We start from the raw sequence: 21,916 nt of genomic DNA, 5'->3' as shown, positions 1-21,916 counted from the left end.
TGAGAAGAATTAAAATAAATTGTAGTAAACATCAACCTGTTTGACTCACAGAGCGTTTTTTCAAGCTTTCTAATCGGACAAACAAACGTGTTTTTGTTAGCTAGAATTCTTTTTCTTTTAGTGGAACCTTTGTCGTTTTATAAAATTTGGCGATTAAGTTGCTGCCATAGGTAAAGCCATAGGTTAATCAAAAATATATCATTATTTCGTTGATTTAGATAATAAGAGTTTTTGTTCTTAAAATATACATTTTTGCACCCGTTACTCGTAATGAGAAGGGTATAATAGATTCGTTGAAATGAAATATATATACTCTTGATTACTAGTCGATCTGGCATCGTGTCACTGCTACGGCCACAATTTTAAAACAAGTTTTGCGTATAATTTCTGTAAGGTTCCTTGCCGAAGCAAGCATGTGTTCTGGTTTTTAGTTAACGCTTTTCAGAACCGTGTCTACTGAAATGCTTTTAAGACCCATGTAATTATTTCCTAATTGTAGCAACTCCTATGGTTTAACTCCTATATTGAGTTATTTCTTACCTTATACACCAAACTTAACAAACAAATGAATATATTAGAAAAAATACTGTTTAAATAGTAAAATAGGATATTTTTTTTAACAAGGTTGATTTACACTTGCTGTTATACTCGATACTCGCAGAGTATTAGGGTGTAGGCGATTCATTTAACAGGTAGAAGAAAGGGTTCCCCATCCTATAAAGTATAAAGCTGTGGATGACAGTGAAGTATGGCTCCAGGAGTGCTATCTTTTTTAGATTAAGATCAATAATTGAATCGATCTGGCCATTTCCGTATGTGGACTCACCTTGTTGTATTTACTTGTTATATTTATACCCGTTACTTTTAGACTAAAAAGCTATAATAAATTCGTTGAAAATTATGAACAGGTAGCGATTCCGATTCTTCTTAATCGGAATCAATAACCGAGTCGATCTGGCCATGTCCGTCTGTTCGTCCGCATGTACGACAAGATCTAGACAGGGCGTAGCAACATTTCAAAACAAACTTTCGCTGTGTGTTTGCCTCTGGAGTCTTCATGTCTAATCTTAATTGTCTAGCTTAAATAGTTCATGAGATCGAGGGGATCATACGGATAGAGGGACACTGCCAAATCGACTCAGCTATTGATCCTGATCAAGAATATATATACCGTATGAGATAAATCGCTGGTTGACTTCTTGCTTGTTTGATGAAAGAGATGTTAATTTTTTCTGAAGCAAAAGAAGAGGTGGAAAGGGAAGTGTTCTAGCCACGAAAAAGAAATTTAAGTCCCATTGTCAATTTTTTTCTTTTATTAAGCCCCTATAGAGACATTATTGATTTCAGTTAGAAATTTGCCGCGCTGCGAAGAAGTATTTGCGTCCATAAAGCTGCATACTCAGACTTTTTTTAAACTAAGAAAAACTGGAAGACTTTAATGATAGATTTTTATGTGTTCTATTTAGCCAACCATATTTTCGCAGTTCTCGAGATCTTAAAGTTAATACGGAACGGCGGACCCTTTTGGATTGGTCCATTCTGTTTCATATTTCTCAACGAATCTAGTATTTCAGAAATCGCGTAAATTACTGTTATTATGAAAAGTCTTCATTGATGTCATAGGTGCAAGAAAATACAAGTGTTTCTGTTTCATATTTTTATTCATTTATAATTTTATAATATATGCACATCTGCCAATTATTAAATATATAGGAACTTTATATTTTTTATTTATACTTCCTACTTTTGTAAGTTTTACCAGTATTTGTAGTAACTTTGATTAATTAATAAGTTGACAATAAAATTACTTATACGCTTTTGTTTACTTATACTAAATATAAGAAACATTTGTTGTCATATGGTAAATATTATTTCAATTGAGAAACTAAGAGCATACGATTGTGCAAAATGTGTTTAGTATTTCCGAACACACAAAATATATGCCTAATTTGTAAAAAAATAATAAATATGCTTGTAATGTCTGACTTAAAAAATTTTTCAAAGGGAAAATAATAGTTGTTAAGTTTTTTTTTAGTAATATTTGTGATATGTTGTATATTTATACGTACATACATCGGTATGTGTGGTGTCTATCAGTTGAGCAATGTAAGTTTTGATATCATCTTAAAATCTCATATTATTTTGGTGTTGCCTATGGAATTCATATTTTGAATAAGATTGTTTAAAAAAACTCAAATCGATTATTTCGAAGTCATAAATTTGGAAATATATTATATAAAATATATTATATAAATAATATATATATATATCTATATATATATATGTTATCGGGTGTTAGTATGGTATTCTGTCCATTTATGCAAATCTGTGCTTGTTGGCAATTGTGAAGGCTTAAGTACGTACATATGTATTTAAAAATTTCTTTTACAAACTGATTATGGGATTTCAAACATTCACATATTTGCAATATTCTAATATTAGAATGGACATACGGCATTATTTTTACATAAATTGCCTGTCGCCAATTAATGGTGAGACGAACAGAAAATCTTGTCATATATAGTATTCCTGAACTTACAAGTAAATATATTTGTATATCTTTTTATTAAATTCTATAGGAACTTCTTAGTAGATTCTTATGTTTCGCAACATATGTTATATTTAGTTGCGGTTAACAATGAACTTATACATAAACGAGTACTAGTACGTATAAATATACGTAATGCAGAATAAAATCAAATAAATATAGGGCTGTATATATTAATTTTAATTATCAGTCAAATACTATTTTGTTTAAAAATGTTGTAACTGTTTATGGTCTAAATTTGTCCTTTCAAATTATTAATAGTTACAATGACAAGGAACATTTTAAAATTATACATGTAAGTAAACGTACCAAACAAGCTGAGTTTTTGCTTTAAATTCTATGTTTTGTATTGGAAGATTTGAGAAAAAGTTATACAATTGTGAAATAGTAACTCCTGTTACTCCCAGAAGTTAGTTTTTTAAACTTAAGTTATAAACAAAGAAATGATTGGAAATAAATATTTATTTAATAAGTTTTTAACTGTGAATGAATTGCTTAATACGTCATAATAATTACTTAACAAGGAAACTGTGATATAGGTCGAAACAAAATTCATGATTTAACTAAAGCCCCTTTCCTTTTCTCTCTGCTCTCCCTTTTTCTTTTCATACGGAATTTGAATTTTTTGAAGAACAAATTATTGGCACGATTCTCTCAGTATAAGAATGACGTAAATAATATTAATTTCTTTAATATTGTACAGTGTTTCTAAATAAAATAGGAACCACGTATGTATATATTTCAGCTTTTATAGTCGGCATACTGAAGCAGATCTTAGTATTCATTGGCTACATTCTAATATAAAAACAAAGGCAAAAGCAATCAAATGCTAGGAACTCAGTTTACATTTCACTAAATCTAATCCATTATATATGTATCTATATGATATCATATTTTTGTTTGGAGCGACTTGTTATTTTAACTTATCAAGATAACGACCTCCATCTTGAATTGTTAAGGATTGCCTCAAGTGTGCATGTGTATACCTTAAGTTTATTGCTAATTTATATTTCGAATAGTTAGGAACACTTCCGTATAATTAAGAGATTCTTACTAATTTTGGAATAGGTTTTCGCAAGAATTCAATACATATATCTGTAGATTGATGGAATGTCAATGTTTTTGTAAACTCTTTAAAATAGGAACTTTTCAGTTTTCGTAGTATGGTTGGTTTTTTTTGTTTGTATTTTCGTAGTGTACGCATATTTCGCGTGTGCAAATACTTTTTCTTCTGTAGTCTGCAAGGTAGAATATGTTTAACGGTTTAAAAAACTATATGTATATCAACTCACCTACATTTTAACCACTATCCACGGTTATAAGGCCATATAAACACTCAGATTTACTTTCCACCTATAACTAATAAAACGAGAGTTACTGATTAAGCTATCAGCCATTGAATATATCATTAGATGTTTGTGTTACACTACTCCAACTGAAAACGTTTATTCAATATTAAGTTTACAAACCAAAATATTATTAAGACAACGACTAAATAATAATAAAAACGCAAGTTAGTAATTAAAGAATTTGAATAAATTTAAATGTTTATTTTTGTACATGTTTCAGTATATTGATGTGATTCGATATGGTGTTTATTGGCTTATACATTTATAATATATTGATATTTAAGCACTAATGAAGTGCCAATATCGGTATTTGTAGCACCAAAAACTTAATTTGCATCATTTTGGAAAACATACCTAAATTTTGCAACGGTTGCTTTAAAAACGCTTCGGAATAGGTCGGGTAACTTTTAGCATGTAGTGTTTTCTCGGCACTTAAAGTGACATTTTCCTGAACTTACTTTAAAAGCACTCACACTAAGAGTAATTAGTTCTCTTATTCTACTTTTGTTGTTTTTCACACGCAGGCATACATTATTTGCTTACACATATTAGTTTTTAGTATGAACTATTTCGTAAAATGTCAAGTTGCGAGGCGTAAAAAATATATTCCTACTAGTATAGATATGTTTTTGAACATTCTGGAAACTATCAATTCAGGTGTGGGCATCAAGCAAAATAAAACTTTTTAAAATAAACAGACAAAGCAAACGTGTTAAATAACAAGCTTTACTGGTATTTTTAAATCTGACCAACAGATAAGATCAAATAGATGATTTTTGTATCTTTCCGAAACTCTTACCGGTGATATGGTTTCGGTTAAAAAGCTGCTGCATAAGTTCCTGATTACCAGCGATTTTTCGCGTATCTTCAGAAACGACTTCGTTAGGTAAATTATGCTGGACATGACTCTTGGAATCGCCACCATTAGTGTCATAGTTAAGCATACAGTTCCCTTCGGCAATAGCATCAGAATCTTGTCTAGCTGTGTGAATAGAGTGGCTTGTCGCGTTTGTCACAACGTGTTGGAACAAAAATGCCTTTGATAAGTTATAAAATCGTTTTTCCCTGTCAGAATCGTTGTCCTCGCTTCCACTGCCATTGCTCTGTGCATAGAGCTCGGTGGTTTGTTCGAGCAATTTCTTCATTTTGCTAATGTGCTCGACACTAAAAGCATGCTTTCGGATGTTGACTTGGGTGACTTGACACAGCTGACAGTCCTGTAGATTTGTTTCGAGGTCCGTATCCACGGTTATGCCGTTGGACCTTAGGTCGCTATAAGCCTCCTTCCCGCTAGAGCCATCGTAGCTATTATCGTCAGATATGTGTGCATAATGTCGCTGATTCCGCGATTTTTTGTCTTTTGCCCGTGAATTTTGAAACCAGACCTTGAAAAATAAAATAGGTTTATCGTTGTAATTGCATTTTTGTCCATCTAGCTTAAAGCTTAAAAGCATTATTTACCTTCAGTTCTTTAGAGCAAGATGAAAAGCATGACTTAAAAAAAATCAGGTGAAACCCAAAAACGGTTTAATTTGATTGCCTATCATTTAATAGGTCAGTGTTGCATTGTCACTAAAAAAATAAAATATAAATTTAAAAAATGAATATAAGCGAATTTATAAATCATCGGCGCGTTGTAAATATTTGTAGCATATGAATCAAGAAAGCAAATTAGATTCGGTAACCCAAAACATATATTACCTTGCAATAATAATTAAAAAAATAATAATGGAGAAATATATAGTCAAGTTTCTAGACTCAGCTAGGAATGCTAGGAAGGAATTTAAAAATTATGATATAAAATGAAAAAATAGATAACTTAAATGATTCGTGACAACCGTTTTGAAACAAACTTGAAAATCTGAACTTTCTAGCTTTTCTAGTTCCTGAGGTCTCGACGTTCATACGGAAAAAACTGCCACGCCCACTCTTTTGAAAAATGTGTTAATATTTTTTCTCATGTTTTCTAAATTTCTATCAACTTGCCAAAAAAAATTTTGCCACGCCCACTCTAACGCCCTAAAGCCAACAAACCGGCCACGCACACACTTTTAAACAATTTTTACATTTCTTCTTATTTTATTCCCCAATATCTATTGATACCCCAGAAAAAAGATGATAATCGGGGAACTCGACTATACCATTCTCTCTTGTTTTTTTAAGTATAAAACCAAACTTACATAAACCAAATCTAAGTTTTCTATATAATTTTCATGTCGTTTGGTACTTACTTGAACTACGCGTTTCTTTAAGTTAACTTTCTTAGATATCTCTTCAAGCATTTTTCTGCTTGGATTTGATTCGGATTGATAACATTCATACAAAAAGTTCAATTGCTCCGGAAGGATGGTTGTTCGTAAGCGCTTATTTTGCTTGGATGAAACGTTAACCGGAGACACAGAGGACCGCTTCTCAATTGCATTGGAATTTTGAGTAAGTTCATCTTTTTGGCATGCTTTCTCGTCATCATTAAATGTTAAAGTCTGGGAGTTGTTCTCTATCATTGTGGCATCCAGGAAGTCCTCAAGATTATGTAAGTAGTGCGACTTTTCCTTGTCATCTTTTTGTTTGGATCTCGCGCATAGATACTTGTTTTCATTATCCATCGCAATTAATGATGATTCCTGCGTACACTCGTCTTTTGTTTCATCTGAAGGGATGCCGTTCGTCGCGGTTAAATTGCTTTGGCCCACATGAATGCCAATATTGTTGTTATTAATATTTTCCACTTTGTTTTTGTTCATAGATAACTCGTTTTCTTCGCTTGGCCTGTCTATGCGTAGTTGTTCATCTTGTTTCTCTCTTTGTAGTTCTGTTGCCTGCTCCAATGATGTTTCTCCAATATAAGGGGCTTCATCCGAAGTGGATTTTGGCATTCGCGAGGATGGCTTGTAGCCTGGGACATCAGGAATTATTTGGGGCGAGGCAACTAACTGAAAAAACTTTTTCGACTCATTAAGTTGGTAGTACTGAAGTAGAAACTCGATGGTAGGCTTTTTACTGGAGCTAAATAGATGCTGTTGGCTGGATTTTGCCTCTTCATGTGTGCGATAGTACTGTAGTAAAAAGTCATAGTTACTGACTTTTTTTAATTCGCTCTGCTGATAGAAGTTAGTTAGGAAATCAAGTTCAAAATCGCAGTCGTTTCCTTGTTCTAATTTCTTTTGTTGTTGTTGCATGAGGAACTGCTGTTTTACCTCTTGGCTCGTTTCATTCTGCATAAAATACTTGTACAGGAACTCGTGCTTTTTTTGTGAAGCCTCAAGCTCCGACAGGGACTGCATTTCATCTGCATTGGAAGAGCAGTCCGAGTATTTCCGTTTTTTTGTTGGCGGCGGTTGATGCTGTAGCTGCTGCTGTTGAGCCGCCGCTTGTTGTAGACTTTGCAAAATGCTGCCAAAGGGACCGAAATTGGCTTCAGGGTTAGAGTTCTGACTTGCGTCTGAAAAAATGTTTCCTGGATTCATCAGGTGTAATAGTTGATGCTCTCGCAATTTTTCCGATTGGTTAAATTTCAGCTCGCATTTGTCGCAATCAAACTTGGGAGGTCGTTGAGGATGATCTAAACTGTTGCTGCGTTCTCGTTGCGGCGGCGTGGGGGTCGTGGATGGACTGAAGTCAGTAAGCGAAGAAGACTTTGCAAAGAAATGCTGTGGCGAGGGCAGTGCGCCAAATGAATGCTGGGTGTACTGTCCCGAAAGGGGAGCTGCCGAGCCCGGCGTTGACAGGGTTTGCGAAACAACTGCTGAGCCTGGTGGACAAATTCCGACATGGTGTATATCCATGGAAGAATTAGAATCCTCCGAGCTCAAATTCTGCGCGATTTGAGCTGCAGCGATTTGTGCCTTGGCAGACTTTTTATTATTCTCCTCTTTGAAGCAGTGATTTTTCTGATGCCGTATAAGCTCGTAGTACCTTTGAAATACCAAGTTACACTTTTTGCACGCATAGTTAATGTTTTGCTTTTTCGTCTCCTCATTTTCAAACAGGGTATTGTTCGGCTGGTTTTCATAAATCTTACGTTGCTTTTGTCTGGCGTTTTGAAACCAAACTACTATAACCCGGGGAGACAGTAACAAAAGCTTGCTTAAATACTCGAGATCGCTGTCCTTTGGATATGAGTTGTTCTCGAAGAACTCCTGCAAAACCTTTATTTGGTAGTCTGTAAAACGAGTCCGATTAGCTCGCTTGCCACCTGATGTCGACGATGAGGAGCTCGAAGAGTTTGAAGAGTTGCTTTCGAACTGAGTACTAACACTGCCTGAGGTCACCATTGGAGCTACGTTCTTTTCAAACGTTTTTCCAACAATCTGCATTTTTTTTGGTGGTCCCATGTTACTACCCATATTCTCCAATTGCTGGTTTATTAAATCATTCATGCTGCCATACATATTTCCGGCAGCTCCACTATTCGGAGACGGAGGGCGTGATAGTACATCGGAACTCCCACTTTCTGATTTAGTTTCAAATATATTTATTTGCTGTTGACTCTGACAATTGGATGCAAGAGCCGAACCCGCTAGCAAGGATTGGTCCTGTACCGTATCCGCGTTTTGATTTGTCAAGCACTGTTCTGGGGGATCCACTAGATCCTGTTGCTGTTTTAAAAAGCTAAAATTTGAATGCTGCTTTGTTTGGTATGCAAAATCAGTTGCCCCATCATCCTGCGGCTCTGACTTTATTTGCCCGTCTAAAGAGTACGGCAAGATCTGGTCCTTGCTCCCGAGCTGTCCAAAAAGTATATTATTGCCAATATAGTCGGATATATTTCCGCTTGAGTTCGTCGATTCTGGACGAGATAACGGTGTTGAAACTGGAACAGTTGCAGTAAATGTAACAGGCCCTGATGCGTTAGCTTTTCCCGCCGCTAGTACTTTTGAAGTTGCGTTTTCTTTAGAGCTTAAATTGGTACTACCAGATGGTGGTAATGAAATAGTTGATGATGTCATTGGTCCTGTTACTGCGACGCTACAAGTATCATTTAAAGGGGTAACTTTGGCCTGTCCTGTACGTTCATACTCTTCTAAATTCAGAGTAGTCGATGGTGGATTATTAAAATTATAAGGAGAGTCCTTATTACGTTGTCTTTCCTTAAATAGCGTGTTCCGGAACCAATGTTTAACCACCTGCAAAAAATATTTATGTTTATCTGCACTTTCGATCAATCCCTAGCAGCCTTACCTTCATTGGTAGATTTGCTTTCTGAGACATCTCCATAATGCTCTCTTCGCTTGGCGAATTATTTATATCGAAATGGGCCCGCAATATTTTAAGCTGATCATCTGTAATACGCGTTCGAGCTCGTTTTTGGTTGCTGGCCAGCTGCTAAAAAAAAGTCAAGATAAAAATAAGATATTTACGCTTATTTGAACCGTGTGTCAAGCGAGATGTGTTAAAAACTTGGTAACATATAAAAGAAAACTTCTATATACATTTGTGATCAGGATCACCAGCCAAGTCGATCTGGCCATTTCCGACTGTAAGTCCGTAAACGTCGAGATACCAATTAACAAAGAAACCGACAAAAATGTTAATTTTTAAAGGTTCTCCGAAATCCTGCTTTGGAAATATCCTTTAAAAAAGCATGCATTTGCGAACCTTCAAAATATTTATGTTCTTTATGAGTATCAACAGCCGAATCTATGTATTCATGTCAGTTGGTCTTTAACTACGCAATACTAGTCTCAATGCTTTAAAACTATCTGCATGAAGCATTCGCAAAAGAAGAGTTATAAGATCGGACGACTATATCGAATGATGCCTATTCCAATTTGCCGCTTGCCGAACCAAGTTTATTTTTAATATTAAAAAGAATAAGATCAATTTATGATTGATAACAAAGAAACAATTTCTTTTCAAATTAATTTAATTAATTATGTTAATTGAATTAATTTTCTTATGCTGAGATTAAAACCATTTACGGTTAAATATGTTACCCAAAATCGTTGATATATAATTAATTACAATTTATGATTTAACAATCATAGTCTTAATACAGTACCTGAGAGTTTGCGTTCGCATTGAGCTGAGTTTGAGGTGGAACTGCGGTAGCTTTCCCCGAATCTACCGGTAAAGAGCTGACACCAGTGGTAAGATGTGTATCATCCAGTCCTGAAGCAGATGTTGCGGTGGCGGTTGTAATGCTGTTATTTTGCGCTGATGACCCAGATACTGCATTGCCTGCAGCATTGGCGCCGAATACTAGGGGCGGTGCTAAGTTCATGAAGTTGAGGGACATCAAGTGGTGAAATTGCATTATATTAAGCATATCGACCGGGTTAATTGGAAGACCCGATGCGGCAGCAACTGCTCCGAAATGCTGTTGTATATGCTGAAGATTTTGTAGACCCTTAAACAATTATTATATTAGCTGTGTGCCCTTTACGAATTCAAAAAAGATCTACCTGCAATTGAGGGGGCATCTCTCCAGCGGACATAGACAGCGTTTCGGGATGAAGGCCTACAGCATCTGAGTTACACTGCTGTTGTTTGAGCAAAGCAGCAAAAGTCGCGAGGTATTGTTGATGTGATTGGGAATCGAGAGACATTGGAGTAGGTGACAAATGTCTAGTTTCTTTGTTTAGGTGCGCCTCCAGTTCAATTGGCGAGACATCACTCCCTGAAACTTCTGAAACAAATCCAGTTTTTTTCTATCGGAATTCTTATTTTTTAGAAATGAATTCGTTTTACCTCTTTCTCCTGCATGGGACTCCGCTAAAAGATGCTTGTTAGTCTCCTCAGTACTTAACATCGGCGTCTGCGGACTGTTTGTCCTTGTTGATGGGGTTCCATCCTCAGCGTGTGCTTGCTCCATGTGTTTCTGAAGCGCCTGTGTACTGCGAAAGTTACGTTGGCAAAAGGAGCACTTTGTAGCATCCCGCATCGAATGGTAGAGCATATGCGTGGTAAGTTTTTCCTGTGTTTTAAATGCTAAGGAGCACTGTTTGCAACGATACTTGTAGACATGGCGCTCCGAGATAATCAGACTGATGTGCATGTCTTGAAAGTGGCTGATCATAGCTGGAATGGTTCTAAAACTCATGAAGCAAGGACGGCTAACGTGGCTGGCTGCAAGACACAAATACTCCCCGTTTTGCAAAGGAAAGTGCTGATTCTGTTGGGCATGCTTAAGTAGCTGTTCCTCGTGCTTGAAGCTTGCCTCACATTGCTGGCAAGATAGTCCTTGCAAGCTCACTGACTGGCTTGGGTTAGCTGAGGTTGATTTGATAAGGCTAACGTTGCAGGTGTTTTCAATAGGGGATGGTGCTCTCTCGGGCGCATTCGTATTTGCGTATGGAGCTTTGTCTGTAGGGCATGCTATATCTGTGCTCTCTTTTTTCAAAGCTTTCTGATCCACCAGAAGTAAGAGCCGGGAGAGGCCATCTCTTGTAACGCTATGAACGCTTGTTAAATGGTCCTCCAAGTACTGTTTTTCCCGGAAATGGTTCTCGAGGCAAAGCGGACACTGTACCCCAACTTCAGTTTCTGCAACTTTTGGCGACTCTGGAGCTCCAGATTCTGTCGCTTGGGAGGCCAAGTCTTTAATATCCTCCATTGATGTCGTACGATCAACTTCCTGTTCGACGCGCTCTTGTTTTATGCCCAGAGGAGCGTCACTGACATTCGTATCTAAGTCCTTGTCTTCATCGACGGTCTCCTGTATCGGTGGATTTATAACAGCGCATCTTTGATGCACGGCAGCTAGAGCAGCTGCAGCCACAGCTGTTTGGAAAGCCTGCAGGGCAGCCGTGTTGGTTGGTATAGTTATAAATTCATCACTCTCAGCACATGAGTGCTCAGTCTCAATATGAGACGCAATTTCGCTTTTAGATTGGACGAAGTATTCGCAGAGATTACACTTGAATACTGTTGTAGGGACGCCTGAACCAAGTTTATTTACGTTTGGCGATACAATTTGACTCAAATTCTTATCGCAAGATGTTGCGCAACTTGAGGGAGATGTTGGTGAAAACATACTGACATCCGGAAGGGCAGGAGCTGCCGCAGATGATGCCGCAGCATAGCTGGCATCCGTTGCATCATTGGTTGCGGTTCTAGCCAAATTTAGGCCAGATGCGAAAGAAACATCTGAAAATAAAACACCTTAATAAAATAAGGAAGGAAAAAATAAATCGTATGCCTAGTGAGCCTCACGGTAAGGCGGCCTGCGCCCAACTATAGTGACACCTAGGCAGCACAAGTTTATTTCAACATAAAACAAAGCAAGATTCGGCAGGCCGAAGATTATATTCACTTGAAGTAAAAACGTTGTTTTTTATACCCGTTACATGTAGATTAAAAGGGTATACCAGATTTGTTGAAAGGTTGTATGTTCTTAGACCCGTTACTCGTAAAGTAAAAGGGTATACTAGATTCGTTGAAAAGTATGTAACAGGCAGAAGCAAGCATTTCCGACCTTATAAGGGATCAATAGCCGAATCGATCTGGCCATGTCCGTCTATCCGTCAGTCCGTATGTGATCTCAGGAACTATAGAAGCTAGGGAGTTGAGAGTTTATCATTTTATTATTTTTTGTTATCGATTTCTATCGATATACCAAAATAAATTCAAATCGAATTTCTCTTTCGCACTCCCCCTAGCTGGGTAGCAGGTTTCTGGTAGTAAAGGAAGTCGGATATAGCGTTCTGTGTTGTTTTGTTTCCAGTTTTTCAATCTTTCGTACAAACAGAAATTAAGTCAACGGTTCAGGCGTTCGAAAGCTATGGGCAAAGGAAATTGAAACTTTGAGGTTATTGCAAGAGTATTATTACTTCAGATTTTTGTTAAATAAACTTTAATCGTGGCAAAATTTGTTATTAGGCATTTTTAATCTTGAAGTTACCATTTTTTTTATGTTTAAAACTAACAATTTGTAATTGAACTAAAAATTGACTTCAACCAATACTAATACTAGTTAGAAATGTCGAGAAGGCCACTAATAAAGGTTCAAAGCTCACAGAATCAACAGAGTAATTAATATAATTTATCGAAAGACAAACGGAAACAAGGGGAAACATCAGACTGCATTCGCAGGGGAGCAGCTTTTCGGATCCGCAGGCACAATACTCTTTAGCCGAAGCGAGCTGGCAGTGACGCAGAAATCGTTTGGACCTTTATTGTCGTTTTGCATATAGACCCGAGACACCCTACATCAGTGTAGCAGCAGCATGCGCAATTATCAGCATATGAAAAGGAGTGGGCGCAGGTGAGCTCATGGCGAGGGGCAAGTGCGAATCTGGCCTGGCTTCAAATTGATGTGGTGCGGAGTACTGCTATGTGTTCTGCCAAATCCGTATGTGCGCAAGAAGTGGCGGTGGAGCGGCGACTGTTTGTTGTGTCTCTGCGAGGTTCGGTCTTTTAGTTCGGGCTTTGGGGTTCGGCGTCGCGTCGGTGTTCTGTGGTTAGGTGCTATGCCTGCGGTTCGGACCTGCACGACGCCGCGCATCTGATATGGGAATCTCACACTGCGGAGTGGAGTAAATTTGTTTGGCCGCTTGGATTGTGGGCTTCGAATACCCATGCCCAAGCAAAGAAAGACTAGCCAGAGTCTGGGCAGCATACTGAGTCTGAGCCTGAGACTGAGGATCAAACTCGTGTGGAGCAAAGTGTGCACGTCACTAATTGCAAATTCGATGGATACACATAATCGTTTTTGCATTCTTAAGTAATTTGTAATAATTTCCTTAAGGGTCAGCGTCAGCGTATAAATCTCAGAACGCATATAAGTCGCTAAAGAAAAGAGGGGGCGAAGACGAGAGGAAGCACAGAGAAGAATTTACGTAAACGCGACGATGATTCGGAGCCCAAAACGTGAGGATGTGTACGAGGACGAGGCCAGGGCGAAGACGCAGACGAAGACGATAATAATCGAAGAGCGGCGAAGAAGAAATTGAACTGAAATCAGCGCTTAATGATGAGTTACGAACGAACGAACCGTATTATACAATGCAATATGGTTATGGTCTGTGGAAGGTGAAACTTTTAAAAATCATGAGCAGCGTTTGTATTTATCATTGTATTTATCAGAAGCATTTAATATGTGCATGATGGACAACCTTACCTAATATCTCTACACAAGATCTCTACACATTTAAATTGCATATTATATATATTTATTTATATGTTCCCTGATAGGGTATTATCGGAAGGGTGAACTTGCAGAGTCAACGAAAATACTAGATACATTGAAAACTCTATTAACATATAACCCTACCTCTCATATCAGAAACAAACCCTGATTTGATCTAGCCGAAGACACTAGAATTATTCTAATGTATTTTATCCAGCCATTATGTCTAGAACCTGATAAGATTAGATTGACAGATTCCTAAAACGCCTCAGAGGCGCAAATTTGCTTCAAAAGATGTCACGCCCATACTTGTTATTATTATTATTATATTTTATTTATACACGTTACTCGATTAGTAAAGGGTTATACTCGATTCGTTCAAAGGTATGCCCATTCGTATGAACGTCCAGATCTCGCAGTTTGCAAGTTTGTTCAAAAGATTTATTTTCCATTTGATGAGGTAATTTTTATCAATTACCAAAATCATTTTGGTCACGTCCAGAGACAGCAAAAAGCTGTTATGCCCACAATTTTTAGAAATGATTTAATATTTTTGTATTTTATATATTTGGCCTAGGTTTGATTTCAGTTTAAGGCTTGCAACCCTTCAAGGAGATATTTGCAATCTCATAGAGTATATATAATAAAAGTGTATACTAGATTCGTTGAAAACTATGGAACAAAGAGAAGAATGCGTTTCCGATCATATAAAGGAATGGCCTTGTCTCAGGAACTATAAGAGCTGGAAGGTTAGGAGTAAGCGCACAGATTCCAGAGGCATAGACGCAGCGCAGGTTAAACCATCGGCTTGCCGAAGCTAGATTTCTTTCTTGTTTTCAAACTAAAACACTTGTACACCTTGTCAATTCGTAGTACATTTTGATTTTTTATAGAATATTTTAATGTGTTCCAACATACCTTCGTTTTCCATGACCCATTCCGTCACTTTGAATACTTCGTTCAGTGCGGGTATTTCTTGGTTCTCACTGCGACGCTGCAAACAGATAAATTGCTCGACTTGCAAGTGTCTTATTCCTTTCACATGCTGTACCATTTCATGGATGTTCTGAGCGGTGAAGTTGCACAGCTGACAAAGGAGCAGTTTTTTGGACGACTGCAACTGCACTTGCTGATCTTCATCCGGGCAGGCGCATTGAGGATCATCTTCAGCAGAACCCGACGACTTATTGTGCATTTCACTTTGCTGAACAATGTACAGTAAATGCTGAAATATCATTCGCATTGTGTCGTGACGCATCTGTTGTGTGTGCAGACCCAGCTTCTGGATAGAATTTGTGTGGAAGTCGCAGCAGTTGCACTTAAGTTGCACTACATTTGCGGCAAGCTGCTGCTGATACTGCATTTTATACTCGTTCCGGGGACCGCCCTCTCTGATGTGGTTGATAAAGTTGAGCTTCTGCAAGTGCTTGTCCGTCTTGCTGTGTAGTTGGAAATTTGCCTTGAGATTCGTCTTGTAGTTGCACAGCCGGCATATATAGTTGTTATTGTGAATAACCATTATATCGGAGGATGCGCTGGAGGATTGTCGGGATCGATCTAGCAGCAAATGCTGGTTCAGATCGTCCAGGTTGTTCGTACTGAAGCAATCGCAGATTAGGCAGCTGTAGAAAGCCGTGGGCCATTTATCCGTTTTTGTTAGCGGGTGAGGATCCCCTGATAATTCGCCGGACACTTCGTTTGAGTGGCTCATTCCCATTCCCATTGCCATTCCTATCCCCATGGCAGCTCCTGTTCCATGATTGAGCTTTATTGGCTTGGGAGAAAAGGAAAACTGATCAGGAGTGCTCACGGGCGAAGACGACGGCGATAGTTTGGTATTAGCTGACTGCTGATGTTGTTGCTGTTGGTGAAGAAGCTGGATCATAAGGGCCTGGTTGTACGCGAGATCAGCCAGAGCCACCTCGGGCATAAAGCTTCCGGAGCTGTGGCCAGCAATATTCCCAGTGCCGCTCTGTTGCTGTTGCTGTAAGAAATTAAATGCCTGGATGTGCTTGATATTATTCTGAAGCACTGCCATGTTGTGGGTGTGCTTCTCGCTGGTCATGTGGATGCGCAGGTTGCGGGCCACGGAAGTATCATAGCTGCAGATGTCGCATCGAAATGAAGGCTTTGGCTTGGTACCGGCGTTGTTTGTATTGCTTCCGGCATTGGCATTGGAACTATTTGCTCCAGTTGCGGAAGGCGTTGCGCTTCCGCTCAGGGATGTGGTGCCGCCGACAATGTTGGATGAGCCACTGCCTGCGCCAGACCCGCTGTTGGATGAACCTGCAGCGGTTACTTGGGGCGAGGAACTGGACAGCAGCAGTTTGCCAGTCACCGCTGCAGCAGCCGCAGCTGCAACCATATTTTGAGAGCTGTTTAGCTCCTGCATATTGTTCAGATGTTTGTCCGATTGCATATGAATGGAAAGATTACCCTTGGTGGTCGTGGAGTAGTTACAGATTTCACAGCGATACGGTTTATAACCGCAAGAGTAGGATTCCCCCCGTGCCAGCCGAGGATGCTGTTGTCCTGTGCCATAGGAAAAGGGTTTAAATAAATTGGTAACTGATTTAAAACTCTTTTAAAAGTCTAAGATCGTTTTATTACAGGACTGAAAACCACTGTTAACATTATAAAAAGTAATAAAAAGGTAATAAAAAAGTAATAAAAAAGTAAAAAAAAGTAAAGTAACGCCGTTTCGTAGTGGACGGGCAAACAAAGACCGATCAGCTCCGCCTTAATGGTGTAAAAAGTACACCATATGGTGTTCAATAAACAACCGAGCAATAGAACAATTAGCAATCGAAATAACTAAAATATACCGCTTATATATGTAGTAAAATCATGAAAAATTAATTTGTCTTCAATTTTGTAATTTTAATAAAAAGTCGAAGTAGTATTTTGTAAGCTTAATGGACTTAATACCTGCAAGGCAATAACCACAGGCACTCTCCCCATCTGGATGTTTCTCCCTCATGTGGATCTCCAAAGTTTCCTGATATTTATAGTGCCAATTGCATTGGGGGCATTTAAGAGTCTTGCAGGAATTGCGAGTGGACATTTGCACGCCGCTATTTAATCGAGCCGAGTTTAGAAGCATTTCACAGCTGAGGATCGAAAATAAGCATAGTAATCATTAAACAACGAGTCAGAATACGTTATACAAAAGATAGTTAAGAATGGCCAAGCGATTTGATTTGCTTGTATTCGATTAGTAGATTACTATGGAGTTGTATCATTGGTGGTACCTAACAAAGTGACAGAAAAATTATAATGATACCGAACCGACAGTTGCTCGCCTCGACCCAGGCGACACCATTAAATTGTAACAATTGGGGTCCGGACGGACAGGCGGTCAGAAACATTTATTAAGTGAAATCAGCGCAATTGGTTTAATTTTTGTTGGTTCGGCCGCCATCATAAACGTACGCCACTGCAATATTTAACTTTGCCCCTCCGTGCAGATCATATCAACATAACAAAGATTTCCCAACAAACTCTTAATTGAAATATACAGGCATATAATATATATTTATGGGACCGGAGACTAAAAGTGGTGTGGACCTTATTAACAACAACAGATTCCTCAAATAGATCGCCGCAATATACAATGTACTCCATTCAACAATTTATGATGGTACATTCCTAAAATCTCGTTTGCTTTTTGTTCGCGTTTGTAAATATAGTATTAACCCTTTTAATAAAGAAGAAACCTAAATGTTCCGCGTGAGACAAATTTCCAACAACATTAAATTGTAGGAATGAAAAAAACCAGCACACCTGTTGGTTTGCCGAAACTTAAGTGCATTCGTCGGAGTTAGGGCTTATCTTTTTTATTTACTTTGCCCGTATACACAAATTTAACACTCTCCAATCTACAAATTCACCAGAGAATATTCTCATTGGTGCTTCTTGTCAATCCCGGTTGGGATTTGGAAGCAAACGTGATTATTCAAGTGTGAAGCAATTAGTGGGATGCAACTAACCGGAGGGCTTTTTATCATCAACCCAATCGACATTTACGTTTTAATGAGCAGCCTGTAAGCTTGTCCCGCAGGCGCAACTAATCAACCCATGAAGTTACTGCTGTTGGCCTAATGACTTATTGTTCAACAGTGGCAAAAAGTTTTCAGATCCAGTCACAAGTTCAAATATCCTTAATAATTCCGCATATTACGGCATTGTTAATGAACGCGTACCCCTTTCAAAAGATCAATAATCGCACCCTTCACGTGGTATGTGCGGTCCTCAAAGGCAACCCTTCACCAATCACCCATGAAATGCCTGCAGCAAGGCCTATGACTTCGCATCCATAAAAACCTATCCATCCCCCGTAATCGGACTGAGACCCGAAATGCTACTGCATACTAGTTCGAACCTATTGCTTACCGCGCACAGTCTACTCCTTGGGGACGACCATTGATGTGCTCGGAACAGGCGCCGATTGTAAAGCTGGATGTGGCGGTCGACGCATTTCCAGCGCTGGCCACCGAGGAGGCGCTTGGTGATACGGCCAGGGTAACACTGTTGCTGCAAGGTGAGCGATGTGGGGTTTGCTGGGGCTGCGACTGAATTTGCAGCTGGGGAAGAGATTGAGAAAACTGGTGATGTGAAGAAGACGGTGACTTTGACCGCTGCTGGATGTCAAGGAGTTCGCAGGTTTTGCAGTCCACACCATTGAGGTCGGGGTGATCGGGACATGGGCTTGGAAATAAGGAACTCTGATGTTGCTGCAGCTGCTGTTGAAGGAACTCTGTGATCAGCTTAACCCGGTTGTCATTTGATTCGTTGGCGGCCAGCGCAGCTAAAGATGCATGGAAGGAACTGACTTGAGGAGTATATGCACCACCTGTTGTCATGTGCTGCATTTGCAAAAAACCTGAGCATGGAACATCCGAATCATTTGTTTGAGGTGATGTGGACATAGAGCCAATCTTCATTTCCACCTCTGACGAAGACGACGAGGGTGGCTCTGTTTCTTGGTTGCAATGTGTTGACTTATGGTTACTTATATTATCAGTACTGGGTGATAAGACTTCCCCGGATGCGTATGTCGATGGTGGTGAACTGGTTGAGGAAACTTTTGATAGGTTATTAGTCTTTGCTGTTGCTGAGTTTAAGGAACCAAATTTCACAGTTAATTTTCCCGCTACTTTGGGCGATGATAATGGGATATATGCACTAGGTGCCGCCATTTTACTACTACTAGTGTGCTGATCTGATTCAGACTCTTGCTCCCGGTCCTGGTTCAGGAGCCGATTCTGCTCAGTCTCTTGCTCATTTTCGGTTTCAAGTTCAGAGTCATTCCTGATAACTGGGTGCGGAGACGAAGGCAGAGTGGCGTCACTGCCCTCAGTTGCTGTTTGAAGCTTCTCGGTATCATTGCTATCAGCAGAGGCGTCATTATTACCCAAGGGCTGTAGAAAGGATATCTGTGGCTTTTCATCCATATTTCTTTGTATAATGGCACTGGAGTACTCGCGATTAAGTAGCTGCTGGTCCAGCTCTTCCAAATTGAGTCGGTGTTCAGTGTTTGCATGCAAGCTAAAGGACTTAACGTTGCCGAAAGACAACTTGCATATAAAACACATTAAAATTGGTTTCTGGATTTTAAATGCTCTGATTTGATCCTGACAAGTTGAGTTAGCATCTTGTGCGGACACCACACGAAAGGAATGGATTTTTGGACTTGATTTGTGGCAAGCGCCTCCTAAGGATTCGAAACCAGGACGAGTATCCACAGCTTCCTCCTGCCTCTTGTTCTCGCTTTGCTCTAGATGATACTGGGACGGGTGTTCTATATCTATCTCTTCCTGCCTTCGATCTTTAGCCTTTGACAGGTTCTTTAGTGAATTCGATGCTGAACCATAACAATTTTGGCCAGACCCTGATCCACCTCCATTGGTATTATCTGTGGCGATGATGTGTGCGCTGCCATCAAGATTGTAAACTATTTTCCCATTAAAAGTTTCCACATCAGAACTGGACATTGGAGAGCCGTCGTCATTACCATTATTGGACCTAAAAAAGTTAAAAATACACATTTGTAGTTTGATAACTGAAAGCCATGAAGTAAATACCCTATTTAATTAATATGTTTTATAAAAAGTAGTCAGAAAAAAGACAGTAGAACGCGATTGCATCGTATCTTATTAAGAGAAAACTTCTCTAAGAGAGCTACAAACGCGCTATATGAAAAGTATGCAACAGGTGAAAGGAACCGTTTCCGACCATGAAATTTGAAATTCATATTTTGATTCGGATCGGTATGAACGTCGGGCCAATCTATTCTACGACAATAAAAGGTCAATCTGAACAACTTTTAATCTAGCTGTTGTTGAATTTAGCGGGAAATCGGCAAAAATTAAAATTTTTGTGTATTCTTTTCTTTCCTAGATGACAATCAATTTAATTTTGTTTTTATGTGCTTGTTACGGTTTCTTAATTTATTTTTATCTTTTCGATTTTGTCTATATAAAATTGACCATGTGATAATATCCAGCTCCAAAAATGTGTAATTTGAAATTTTGTGACAATTAATAGAAAATAACTTTATATAAATTATTTGTTTCGTTTGCGTCGTGAGACGATGTGCACACAATTCATATATTACATTGAAAATCAACTTAGCGAAAATGGACACCTACTTATTCCGTAGACAGTCGAATAATCGATAGAAGTTTACGTTACAAATAAAATTATGCAACAATATCCGGCAATTTTTCAAAAATGTGTGCGTGGCAGTTTTGGGCAGTTTAAGGGCGGACAGATGAACATGGCCAGATCGACTCGGCTATTGATCCTGATCAAGAATATATACACTTTCTGCGGTCAGAAATTCTTCCTTCTGCCTGTTAGATACTTTTCAACGAACATAGAGTACCGTTTTACTCTAACGGGTATAAAAGGGATTGTATACTCTCGAAATACCAAAGTGGATAAGTCCTTAAGTGCTAAGGCAGAGTAAGTTGAAATATGCATTTCAAATTCATTCGTTAAAGTATTGTTTGAAAGACATGGCTTGGATGACTGTGGTATCTGATAGTCGAGGCGTTTTATTTTGTTTTTAAATTAATAACCGGGTATGCAAAGCAATCTTTTTAATACCCGTCATCCTGCGAAGGGAGTAGATGATATCCCGTCATACCTTATACGCATATTGTCTTGTTTCGTTTGTACTGGTGGAGGCTCAAATAGAAAAGTTCACTGCCTTGTGGCTGTGCACAAAACAAAGGAAGTCAAGGTTTCGCTGCTGTCATCCCCACTCCGCCGATCCGCATCCGTCCCTTCTCAAAACCGTTCGGACTATTCGCGCGTGCCTTTTTGTTGTATGTCTTTATTTCTCTGGAGTCGTTTTTATCTGTTCTTCATATTTCTCAACTGGTTTCACACAGTCGCTTTTGCAGGCTTAGCTTGCTTATGCCTATGTAGCCAATACACCCACATACAAATTCCGTGATATATCAACCACCACCATCAAGTGGCATGCAGCCCGGTGGTGTTTCGATTTGAATTTGCTCGCGAGTTCGACTGCAGCCTTCAGTTTCGACTGTGGCTTTGCCTGTGCTTCCAGTTGCGATTGCAGTTGAGCTCGTATGCAAACCACTCTTGACGTACTTTGAACCCAGGACGGCAGCCAGGTTTAAGCTTTGCCTGAGCCAGTGCGTCTTTCCATCGCACTTTTAGCGTACAGTATCGTTTTGAGCAATTTTTCATCAAGAAGGCCAATTCCGTGTTGGTGATGCTGACTTGCCAAATATTTTTATTTTCTTCCTATCTTATTTTGGCACTAGGCCCTTGCATTTTGGAAGACTCCTTCAATAAGTTCAATTTTGATTTCAGCAACCACATTGGCATCTTGGTTGATCTATGTCGCCACGACCACTCTAACGCTCAGAACTGCCACGCCCACATTTATGAAAAATATTTTGATATTTTTTCATATTT

General features: G+C 38.9%; 1 protein-coding gene across 8 annotated transcripts in view; it reads right to left on the bottom strand.

The window, feature by feature from the left end:
- Window positions 1–3,734: 3,734 nt before the first annotated feature.
- Window positions 3,735–21,916, bottom strand: part of LOC6619463 (zinc finger protein 2) — a 36,073-nt gene continuing 17,891 nt past the window's right edge. For 3 of the 8 annotated variants that reach the window (XM_032723815.1, XM_032723816.1, XM_032723817.1), the window contains 9 exons: window positions 18,359–19,990; window positions 16,895–17,076; window positions 14,885–16,498; window positions 10,588–11,985; window positions 10,302–10,525; window positions 9,899–10,246; window positions 9,079–9,222; window positions 6,129–9,023; window positions 4,070–5,282 (listed from right to left, as the gene is read on the bottom strand). In XM_032723815.1, the coding sequence (XP_032579706.1) occupies window positions 4,659–5,282; window positions 6,129–9,023; window positions 9,079–9,222; window positions 9,899–10,246; window positions 10,302–10,525; window positions 10,588–11,985; window positions 14,885–16,498; window positions 16,895–17,076; window positions 18,359–19,959 (9,030 nt within the window). In that variant the 5' untranslated portion in view covers window positions 19,960–19,990 and the 3' untranslated portion in view covers window positions 4,070–4,658. Of the gene's footprint in view, window positions 3,787–3,840; window positions 3,908–4,069; window positions 5,283–5,358; window positions 5,470–6,128; window positions 9,024–9,078; window positions 9,223–9,898; window positions 10,247–10,301; window positions 10,526–10,587; window positions 11,986–14,884; window positions 16,499–16,894; window positions 17,077–18,358; window positions 19,991–21,916 lie in introns of those variants that run through there. The other 5 variants (XM_032723822.1, XM_032723823.1, XM_032723818.1 and 2 more) reach the window with 5 other exon arrangements.

The sequence above is a fragment of the Drosophila sechellia genome, chromosome 4, assembly GCF_004382195.2.
Source record: "Drosophila sechellia strain sech25 chromosome 4, ASM438219v1, whole genome shotgun sequence".
Lineage (NCBI taxonomy): Eukaryota > Metazoa > Arthropoda > Insecta > Diptera > Drosophilidae > Drosophila > Drosophila sechellia.
The sequence above is the reverse complement of the archived record's forward strand: the minus strand, read 5'-3'. Positions and strand labels throughout refer to the sequence as shown.